The sequence below is a fragment of the Acanthisitta chloris genome, unplaced genomic scaffold (genome assembly GCF_000695815.1).
Source record: "Acanthisitta chloris isolate BGI_N310 unplaced genomic scaffold, ASM69581v1 scaffold20765, whole genome shotgun sequence".
NCBI classification, from domain to species: Eukaryota; Metazoa; Chordata; class Aves; order Passeriformes; family Acanthisittidae; genus Acanthisitta; species Acanthisitta chloris.
The window spans coordinates 16965-28961 of record NW_008675584.1 but is presented as its reverse complement, the minus strand read 5'-3'; the positions used below and the strand labels follow the sequence as shown (position 1 = coordinate 28961).

Below are 11997 nucleotides of genomic sequence, written 5' to 3'. Positions count from 1 at the left end.
AAAATTCTATTATTCTAAGAAGTATCTGAAGAGAGGGTGCCAGGAAGATGGAGCCAGGCTCTTCTCAGTGGTGCAAACCAATAAAACAAGAGGCAATGGGCAGAAACTGATGCACAGGAAGTTCCACCTAAATATGAGGGAGAACTTCTTTACTGTTCAGGTGACTGCGCACTGGAACAGATTGCCCAGTGAGGTTGTGGATTCTCCCTCACTGGAGATATTCAAGAACCATCTGCATGCAATCCTGTGCCATGTGCTCTGGGATGACTCTGCTTGAGCAGGGACGTTGGACCAGATGACCCACTGTGGTCCCTTTCAACCCGACCCATTCTGTGATTCCGTGATTATAAAATCCCCAAATATCACCTTTGCTTTCAACACAAAATATAAAGCACATCAACTTAAAGCACCTCAGGAAATACCTGATGCTGTTCTGCAGCTCCTACAGATCAGTCTCTGGCAGTGACATTGTTGTCTCAGTGTCTTTCTGGCCCACAGCCTGTCTGTGCAGAACAGAGCAGTGTGTTGCATTTTGCTGTTCAGCCTGGGCTTGTGGGTTGCACAGTTATGGCTTCATGAGCCACATTTAGCACCAGTGCTTACAGTCGCAGGGCAAATCTGTGGAGGAATTGAGTTCTGGGTTTATTCTTTTCCTGGTTTAGTTTGACAGTAGCTGTTATACTGCTGTCAATAATGTTAGTCTTCCATGGAAAAAAGGAAGGTACACATGAATTTTATAGTTGTTTTTGACAAGAAAATCTGACAAACGACGTTCGCCAGATACACAGTAGAACCAGTTTTAACTGGATTTCAGATTTATTTTTGGAAAAATGACAGCAATCAGAAATATTATTTTAATTGTGTCTGTATCTCAGAACATCTTGCATTTTGAGGAACTCAGTGGTAAAGTGGTAAAACCAGTGAGATTACACACACCCACGGTAGTTTAAACATACAAAATGGGGTACAAGGCAGCTAACCAGTGATATTTGATCCATAAAAATTGAAACTTGGCTTTTTTCGAGATTAACTTTTTTTAACCTGACACTTTGGAGCTCTTTAGGGTATCTACATTTCATACTAACAGTGAAGATTTGATAGAATGAAGCATTCCCGGCTTCAGTGTGTTTTGCACTTGAGGTGACATGAGGGGCCCTTCTTTATGGGACATAACACACAACATTTTCACAACCTGAAGGAAAACTCTTTTTATAACTAATTTTTTTAATCCAGAAATCATGAGCAGCTGGGTGGGGGCATGAATAATGAAAGGAGTGTGGAACAGTATGTCTTGAGCATGTACATGGTCACATTTGTGAGCAAGAAACAGCAATCTCTTTCTGAGAAGGGTAGAATACAGACTCTATACAGAGCCTGTTACAGCATTTGAAACAAGAAAAATCATGCGAAGGCAAAATGTAAGATTGCAGAGATCCTTAGGAAAACACAACCTCATTGTAAATAGGAACAGAATCTGGAAGACAAGTGAACACAGAGGGCGGTGGACATTCCTGGGGCCTGTAGCCTTCTGTTTTGCTATTGACTTTTTAACAGTGGGAATTTTCATAGTGTTTGAGAAACTTGCTCGTTCCCTTTGCCACTGCTAGGGGGTGTTTATGATATAACAAATAATTCCTGCATGAAATGGAGTCAGCAGATAGATTTGTCTGCCAGCATCTTAAATTCAATTTTTAAAACTAAATACTCAAATGAGGTTCTGTTGGAGTATTGTATCAGTGCTTTGAGTTGCTTAGCATGATCAAATTTTCTTTTTATTCTGCTGTCTCCTGGGCCAGTATCCCTGTAACCCCTTTGGCAGCTTTGAACACTGTCAACAAAATAAGTGTTTTTATTTTGGTTGATACTGCAAACTTAGTTCTTTTCATTGCATGCTTACAGGATGTGTTCTGGAGACCTGCTGTGTTTATAGGAGAAACTGTGCAATAAAGATTTTAAAAGTCTGCTGCTGGTAGAAAAATAAATGGCAAATTGTGCATCAGCTGTAAAGGTTGCCCTGGTGCCAGTGTGTTAGGGGAAGCAATTTTAAGCTTTCTAATAACTTTACCAGTCTTGGGTAGTAAGACAGGGAAACTTTCTTCAGTCTTTAGCAAAACTGAAAGCAGATTTGGGGAGGTAGTATTAAAACATTATATGTAACTGTTAAAGCAATACAAATGGGCCATAAATCTTGAATATGTGTATTATTAATGAACACTGATGCAAATGGCTCATAAATAGGTAAAGTGCCAGAAATATCTGTGTCTTAATTTACCGTGTGGAGGAAATGTGAAAGTAGGCATCCCAGAATAAAAGTTACTTCTTCCCTGTAAATTTTGTAGAGAAATACTGTCATTTTCCCAGATTTACAGGGGTTAAAATGAAGTATGGGTATTAAACTGTTTAGTATAGAGAAGTTCAAATTAATGTGAATAAAAAAAAGATATTAAGAAATTACATCATTATGTAGAACATTTGTGCTGACTATAGGTAGTAGCTGACATACCCTTAAAACAGGTTGCTGCAGTACAAACCAGCCATATACCTGTAATTCAGCCTGTTTTAACTGAATTCAAATTCAGCCATTTCAGTCTCTTTTTGTCATTGTTGTCTCTCCATAAACAAATAGCATTCTTAGCTCTTCCTTTGTAACATCACTATTGCACACTGGATTATTCTTCAGGTTTATTGTTGTTTTGCTAATTTTGTTATCTAGTCCATTGTCTTTGAAATAACAGCTACTGGAGAATAGCTAGCTCACATACTTGGTTGTATAACAAAAATGTGAGTCCATACTAAAATTTAGCCTTTTCTTTCAATCTTCAGATTTCCTGTTTAAGTTCTTGGTCATAGGAAATGCTGGAACTGGAAAATCCTGCTTGCTACACCAATTTATTGAAAAAAAGTGTAAGTATATGTGAAGGACAGTAAGAGTTCTCCATTGCTTTGTACCACATGAAGGCTCTGCCTACATGAGTATCTGTTATTTGTATGAAAGTTCCCCTAACTGTCCTATTTGTGTAGGTGAGGGTTTTGGCTAAGAATTATGTTCAGAACCATGCTGTAAGTCTCTATTGCTCACTATTTGCCTCTAATCAGAAGCCTAATATGGAGCAGTGTTCTCTATTACTCTCAAATAAACATAACAGGATGTTGGTGAAAATACAGACTTACCTTCTGTGAGAGTTATATCTTGCAGCTATTGCGTCCCTAGATATATAGTGGAGACTTGGATCTTTCAGAAAAAAATGATGGAAGAGAAATTGAATTGCTTAAATAGGTTTAGAAAGCTGTAGTTTCTTTCTAAATAGTCACTCCGTTTTGGTTTTTTGTTAATGGCTGTGTTCCGTGATAAATACTGTCAGAGAATCCCTTGTGATTGTTATTTAGAAATGAATAGGTAATATCAAAGAAAAATTTCTGTTGGGTAGTGCATTTGGCATCATGATTAAACAAAAATAATAGGCGTTTAGAAACCTTTGTTAAATCTAAGGTAACTGTTATCTTTCTCAACCAAATGGTAATTCACCTTATCTCTTCAGGAGCAGTGCTAGGGTGATAAATGTGTGAGCACTAAGGAATATGGCATGATTCTGAGTGAGCTTGAAACATGACCTTGCTTAGTAAGGCGGGTTGTGTATTGCTGAGAGTCTGTGGTATCAGCCACATACACAGAGCAAGTGCCTTAACTTTGTGCCGTAAAGAAGTAGCTCTTGTGTATTCATGGACAAGACTGTGTATTTTTCTTTTTTTTGTTCTGCTTTACCATGCATTTTAATTTTAAATAGTGTCAAAGTATTAGAAAACACAGTTGGAAAAAAGTGTACAAATGTTTTCTTGCCATTTATTAAAGTGAACTGGAAGCTATTTCAAGCAGGCCTTTCCAGTAGCAATTTTGAATTGTACTCAATAAAAATTTGAATAAAAAATTGTGAGAACGTTTATTTCTGTGTGGAAGCAGCAGACTTACGAGTAGCATTGTATTTGATGGTCCAGGAAGTAGGTTGTAATTTGAACACTGAGGAGTTCTAATTATACCTAAATTGTTTTGTGTCAAAGCTAGTTATTCGCTCTCAATATTCTTCAAATAAGTTTGGGTTTATTTTCTTTTTTCTTTAAGTCAAAGAGGACTCAAATCATACTATAGGAGTGGAATTTGGCTCAAAGATCATAAATGTTGGTGGTAAATATGTAAAATTGCAGATATGGGATACAGCAGGACAAGAGAGATTCAGGTATGCTTTTCAATCATTTTATTTAGTGTTATTAAATTGTTGCTGTGGGTGTTGGGTATTATTTATCCCTGCATATAAGCAGTTAGGGTTTCTTGGTCAGTGGAATTTTGTCTGCTTTCATATTATTAACTAGGCCAGATCTTTCAGCTGTGTAGCAACATAGATCCATTGACTGCAGGAAAGCAGTGCTGCCTTGCAGGATCTGAGGTTCTGTTAAGGTTCATGAGCAGAATAGGTGGCTAAAAGCTTGTTCACCAAACTTGTAATAATTATTTTTACTAAGTGTATATGCTTAACTCTGTGTTTAGAGGACCTTCTGTTGGTTGGAATAAGTAAATGCCAGGAAATTGTAAGCTGTTCAAAATCTGCATGAGAACAATTGCACATTATAATTCTAGTTTATTAGAGGCAGGGAAAAACTAATCCAATTCATTTAGGTAAATACACTTCTAGGAGGACTGAGATTGCTTAAGTTTGTTAAAGAAAAAGCAATGTACTTGTCAGCTTAGAACCACCAGTGTACTTTTAATGCTGCATTTTAATTGTGTTCTACATCAGAGGCATAGATCAAACCCAGTAAAAATCTCATGTATTCCTGAGTACATTAACCATCAAATAGGACATCAATTTTTTTAGATTTTTCGGTGGGTGGAGTGTATGTGGGAGGTTTCTTTGGTTGGGGAGAGGCAGTGGTTAACAAAGGTGAGTATGGTGGTGGAAGTCTGAGTAATGGGCAGCAATCCAGGGAAATGTCCTCTATTAGACAAATTCTTTGGCTATGTCTCTGACTCAGTAAAGCTGGGCAGGGATCTGTAGTCTTCATTAATGAGATGTTTTCAGTGTGATGACCAGATATCAGCTCCCAGTTCTGCATCAGGCCATGTATTAAAAGATGTGTACCTTTGGCAGCACACAGGTCATAATGGACTTTGAGAATCCCTGTACAGCTGCCTTTAATGGAAGTGCTTCACCAAAAGTCTAGTTATAAATAGTTTGCTGCTGCACAGCTGATAAGATTGTCTAAAAACACATTTTGTTTTAAGTATGCAAATGAGATTTCTGTTTCATTATATAGATTGCCTAATTTATATTAACCCAGATTTTAAACAATAAAGACACTACAGAAATGTACATCTGTAATTCTGTTTCAGGTCTGTAACAAGGAGTTACTATAGAGGAGCTGCAGGTGCTTTGCTTGTCTATGATATAACCAGGTAAGAAAACAAGGAGCTCTTTTGTTTACAGACTGCCAGACACAATGAACTCAGAATGATTCCTCCCCAAATACCTAATCCTCTAATAGAGAATGGGCAGGAGGAAAAGAAAGTAAGCATAAAAAATACTTCTGTTTCACTGCATATCCAAGTTTTGGAACTTGCTTACATGAGATACTGTGACTGTCAGAAATGTAAACAGTCTTAAGGGGTTAGACAAGTACATGGGTATTGGTGCCCCCCTGTGGCTGCTCTAGTCACGGTGGACCACACACAAGCCCTGGCACAGCAAGCCTTGCCACAGGAAACTGCTGATTAGTGTGTAGATGGTCCTCCTCTGGAGAATCCAGCTCTGCCTATGCATTCCTTAACTGTAGCCCAAAAGTCTGTTCATCTCTGCATCTTTTAATATGTTCATATTATAGGCAGCCACTAAAATACCTTACCATTACACATCTCCACATTTGTTCCTGCCACCATTGACTGGTGCTTGTCAGATGGGTTTTGTGTTGGTTAATGATGATTCCCTAGAACTGTTGCTTGTTGTCCTGTGAGTGGACTGTTCTCTTAGCAGCCTATGAAATCTGTGTTCTGTGCTTAAGGTCAGTTGGACTCATCTGTCAGTCTTACTGCTTGAAGGCTTTACCTCTGACCACTGCTACGATGGCTGATGGTGTGTGCAGGGTGACTGCCTGCAATATTGGTCTTGACATGAATGTGAGAGTTCAGGTGTGCATTCTACAAGCCTAGAAAATTCTTAGAATCCCACCTGAAATTTAAGTTTGAATTCCAAGTTAAACAGTAACTAATTCTGTCATCCCAAATGTCATGCACAAAAGGCTGAAACTAGATTAGAGCTTCAAAATTTAGCGTTTCACATTAACAGGGTGTTTTATAATAGTGTGTGTTTATATATTGTGGTAGAGTTCATTTTGCTTTTTAAAATCTTAAGCTTTTAAATGCTTGCATGAAGGAGTTTGATGCTCTTCCAAGTTCATCTCTGGCATGTGTAGGTGCCTTGCCTGACTAGCAGCAGTTTGTTGTTTGCCAGAAACACAGATTTGCTGTCTGAGTTTTGGTTCAGTGATCTGGTCATGAGAGAGGAGTGTGTTCTAATAAAGGATGTCATTTCCTACATAGCCGGGAAACCTACAATGCGCTTACTAATTGGTTGACGGATGCAAGAATGTTAGCAAGTCAAAATATTGTGATAATACTGTGTGGAAACAAAAAGGATCTTGATGCAGATCGTGAAGTTACTTTTTTAGAAGCATCCCGGTTTGCACAAGAAAATGGTAAGTGGTACAAAATCTTCCTGTAGCATTCAAAGAAGACTTAAAATCATCCTATTTTTTGTGTGCAGTTAGTGTGTGCTTTGCCCACTGTACCTTGTCTACCAGAAAGAGTTCTGTCAGCACATGAGGCATAGACAGTGCCTGCAGTGAAAACTGCATGTACTATTAAAGTCTTATTACCGATTATTCTTCCAGTCACAGCTGCTACTTAAAGAATTCACTTCTATGTGGAGATATATTCCCTAGGGAATGTAATATAGCTTCAGGTATTGCCCTGCCTTCAAAGAGCATGAAGAACATGATTTCCTATTTTTCAGCATCTTACAGATGCAATAGATAATAGACGAGGTTGTATGTGATGTGCTGCAGTTGGGAGCAGTGAGTTTTACTCATGGGAAACTGAGATGAGTGCCTGGCTTGGATCCAGAGGACTATTACCTGGTCTGTAGTATTCAGAATTTCCAGTCAGAGAACACATTTCTGTGGCAGCTAAAGCCAGTCTTGGTCTGAGCTTCTGTGCTGCAGTCCCACCACCAGCAAAGTCTGGTTTGGCTTTTATAAATCAGTTGCAATCTTTTCTAGCAACTGCGGCTACTGACTTTGCTTTTGCATGTAACTTGTGTTAACAGGAAACTGTAAGAAGTTTGTTATATTCGTGGGCTGTTTTACACACACAGCCCAGGATATTATCTCTGGGTTCCAGCTTTCTAGGGTTAATATGTAAATTACAAAGAAAGTCTTTTGTGGTTTTGCCATCAAAAGTTTATTTTTCTGGACCATATTTGACTGTAGATCTCCATAAGAATATTGTTATTGTTCTAAGGTTTCATGCTTTGAATTACTGTATCTGGTGTTCCAGACTTTTTTTTTTTGAGATTGTTTTTCTGTTGTGTCAAATGCAGAGCTCATGTTCTTGGAAACAAGTGCTCTAACGGGGGAGAATGTTGAAGAGGCCTTTGTACAGTGTGCAAGGAAAATACTCAATAAAATTGAATCAGGTAAATTAAGCGTTATATTCTTCAAATGTTTTGGAGTTTTTTTAATTTTCTCTGAAAACTAATAAAAGTATGCTTGGAAATACCACTATTCAAAGTTCTCTAGTAGAATTAACCCCTCAAAACTCCCCAGAATTTCATTGTGGTAAAATAACCCATTTGTTTTATAGCTGCTTCCCTTATGTTTTAAATAGGAATGGATATCTAAGTGAGATCTGTATGTCTAAAAGGGGGTGGTGGTGTGAACTGTGGATATTTTTACACAGTGCTTACCTTAACATTCAGCTCTGAGTGTAGGCTGTGCATTCTGTGGGTTGCTGTGGCCCTACAAATAGCAAGCCTGACATTAGACTGCTTTTGCAATGCAGAATGAGAGGCTAATATCAGGGCAGACAGAACTTTTAATCGTGCTTCTCATATGTAAGCAGGAAATGCAGTCAAGAGAATGTGAACAGTAATACTAAAAATTTTGGAGAAGTTTCCTAGCAACTGTGTTTCTCTGAAGTGACCTTCCTGCCTCTCAGTTGAAAGCGTTTTTACTTTTACAGATCTAGAAATATACCAGAAGCTTCTCAGCACAAGTGGGCAGGTTTCTATCAGAGACTGGCTCCTACGTGTTAGGTGTCATTACAGCTAATCTGCATTCCTGTTTTCCTCTCTTTTACTGCTTGATATCTTCTAAGTTTTAAGTACTGGCCATATTGAAAAATCTGTCTCCAATTCTAATTACATGTTTTGAATGCCAAACACAAATTTTTAGATGAAAATAATATGGTATTTTCATAGGAATTTTCTGATTACTGCATAAAATCAATGCCAAACAGCAGCTTTCATTTTAAACAAATAAAAAGAACCCAAACAACACCAAAACCCAAATGAAAAAGCAACGTATAAATACTTTCTCACGATACAGTAGTTCCATGACTGATTTAGAGAGGCTTTACCACAACAGAATTAAGTCCTGTTTTCTGTGAGCTGCCCCTGTTTCCTTTGTGCCAGCACACATGCACTGAATCATGGAAACATGGAAGTAGAAAGAACCTGTGGAGGCCTCTAATCCAGCCTCCTGTGTAAAGCATGTTCAGGTTCAAACTGCAAGCAAGCTGCTTGGGACTTGTCAGGCACATTTTGAGATGCTCTAGGAACAAGATTCCACAGCCCCTCTGGGCAGCATGTGCCCATGCTGACCAGTTGCTGCTATCTACATAGTCAGTCCCCAGCTCATGCCAATGCTTGCTGGTGTCCTGTCACAGGTGCACAGCACTGCATGGTAGTTGCTGAATGTAATGATGTTCCTGCTGGCCTGTTCCCATGGCTCAGCCAAGGGCTCTTCTGAATGACAGCTCTACTCTGGAGCTATCCACTGGTCCCCTCAGCATGGTGTCACCTGCTAACTTACAAAGGGATCACATGTATGCAGTGAACCTGAGTAAGTGACCTGAGCTGTTCAGAGGGATTTTTGGTTGTTTGATTGGGGTTTTTTTAAGATCAGGTATTTCTAATCTTGGCCAGAGCACCAAACAGCCATAATGACATTGCTGAAGGCACAAAGTATGAAGTAGGCAGAAATGGATACCAGAAGTGGAAAAGGTTGATCATTTCCTCTGGGGGCAGTTTTTAATGGAACCCTTATGTCCGATTGATCCATTTTTGTTTGGCATCTACAGTGCTACTTTCTTTGCAATGAGCCTCTGAAAGCAAGAGGTTTTTAACTGTGTTTTTGAAGAAAATATTTTGGACCTTTCTTTTGTTAGAAATAGTTAGTGCCAATACATTTCTTATTGCAGCCTAACTCTGAGACAGGTTGCTTTGTGTTTAAGGGCACATATTTAAATGACAGGAGAAAATAGTTCAGGTTTGGAATTGCCTAAAAGTAAACAAAAATTGCAATAGTCTCTCCATAACTAGATCAGAATATAATTATGCAAATTTTTTTTACATCTAATGTTATCTGTTAATTTGGAATATATTATTTGCACATGATCTATGTTCTTGTGACCATTTTGTTTCTCATCAGGAGAACTGGATCCAGAAAGAATGGGCTCAGGTATTCAGTATGGAGATGCTGCCTTGAGACAGCTGAGATCACCACGTAGAGCACAAGCACAAAGTGCTCAGGAATGTGGGTGTTAGAGAAACAAACCACAAAGTCCCAAATACTTACTTTAGATACAGAAGGTAAGGTTGCAAAAATCTCAGGATGGTGGGTAAATTATTGTATGTCAGAAATGTGCTGTACTGAGTGCTTGGCTTTTTCACAGCCTGTGAAGTTACACAGAGTCTATTGAAATAATGCACAGTAGAATGGACTGAGGTTTTTGTACTTGGATTTTTATTCTATCATCTCCCACTGAAGCAGGACTAGTGCTCTTACTTAAGTATTTCTAGATCTTAGCTTACTCTGAGTAATGCTGTAGAAAAGATTTTAAAATTCCCTATTCCTGAAATGCACTATAGCCCTAATAGGTACCTAATGCTCTGGAGAGAAGGTGAATCAGTTCTTTCGTGTTGCAGCCAAATGCCAGTAGAAACGAGAATTCTCAACATGGGAGGTACAGTATCTTGTTCAAAGCTATTATCAAGTCTTTTATGAAAGGCTTAAACACTGAGACTTGAAAATTAAAGATACTGGATTTGAGACTTGCACTGACATTTTTTCCCTGCCCAAAAGCAGCCTGAAGTTCTTCTGATTCTTGTCTGCTATTAGCAGAGATGTGAGAATAGTAGTATTTGCCACTTAAGCCAGTGTTGTCATCTAAAATAGCTCTTCTAGGGCTGCTGCAGCCTATGAAATAGGTGTGCAGTCTAGAAAGTCTTCCAGAGATGTTCCTCAGAGAACATGAGGAAAAGATTTTTCCTTCTAGCAGTTGTAGGGCAAGAGACATAAAAGTCACAGAGCCTACTCCTAAGAACAGCTTGATGGTTAGTCTTTCTTTTAAATGATTGTCCTTAATATTGTCCTTGCAATGTTTGTGGATTTTACATAACTCCTTGCAGTATGAAGTGGCTCTTACGACAGTCCTTTCTCCCAGTTTAGTTAATTATTCTGATTTAATTAAGCCTTATTTCTCTAACACAAGGACAGTGATATCAAACTAAACAAGTACTGCAGGCATAGTTACTGCATCATTTTTGCTGTATTCATTTATCAGCTTGAGCAGTGCACACCAGCAGAAGCTTTATAGAACATGAAATAAGGCAGCACGGAATTCTACACTCTCATATTTTGTTCTGTGTTCTGGGAGCTTAGCTTCCAATTAAAGCTCAGAATTTTAAATAATGGATTAGGAGTCCTTGAACTGCTTTCTTCCTATAAAATACCATCCTTAACTCTTAGTTAGACTGCTGGAAAAGGGCTCTCATTTAGTTCAGCTTTGTTGTGGCTCTACAGAAATGAATATTGATCTTGCTTCAGGCGCTGAGTTTTCAGATTGGTCAGATACGTGTAATTGATGGAGTTCTCATGTATTTTACAGCACTCCTTGCAAATGGTGTTTGAAGAAACAGAAAAGCTTGAAGGCTATGCAGTTTTTAAAAACATCTTCCACTATCTACAACCAGAACAGACCACTACTGACTGAAAGGTACACTCTGTGGTGTGGGGCCGGAATGACACGCAAGTCTGCAAAGTGAACTTGATGGTTTGGTGGAAAATATTAAGACTCATAACTGTATGTAAACATTCTCCATTACCTGATTTTGTTCTTTCACCTCTAGTTTAAAGCATTGCAATGTACTGTAAATACTGTAACAGTAAATTTACAAAGCATGGTATACTTATGTATGCTGATAGAATGTTGCACTATAAGCAGTTTAATATTTTATTTTTTTATCATATAAACAGATTTAACTGAGGTAGGCTTTGTCACCTTTGTTTGTTGCACAATAGTTTATATTTACAACCCAAATTATAAAACCAGGCACCAACTGTCAGTGAGTACATTATTACCAATAAATCCATTTGCATTCTAACAAGCTGTTGACAGGAGTGATTCTCAAGATTTGGTTAGGACCCATACTTATGTGTACTAATGTGTCAAGTTGGAAGAGGAAAGGTAAAGCACAAGAATGCTACACAGAACTATGCCATCTTGCATGGAATTAGAATTGTGTTTAAAGCTGTTCCCTTTGTCCTGATATTTTTGGTTCAAATGGATGCTTGTCTGAAAAGTGTGCACCTTGGGTCCACTCTGATTTAAATGGAATTATGTTTGCTTTGTACTTGAGAAGCCTGGGTTTAGTTTTAAAAAGGCACTTTGAG

The 11997-nt window shown here is 38.3% G+C and overlaps 1 protein-coding gene across 1 annotated transcript; it reads left to right on the top strand.

Annotated features, from left to right (window-relative positions):
• Positions 1-2803: 2803 nt before the first annotated feature.
• Positions 2804-11291, top strand: RAB4A (RAB4A, member RAS oncogene family; the record flags this gene model as incomplete). The annotated part of the gene is made up of 7 exons (XM_009075830.1): positions 2804-2904; positions 4118-4232; positions 5384-5446; positions 6587-6741; positions 7644-7739; positions 9754-9914; positions 11213-11291. Coding segments are annotated over 6 exons (646 nt in total), but the record flags the coding sequence as incomplete, so codon positions are not given.
• Between the last annotated feature and the right edge of the window lie 706 nt (positions 11292-11997).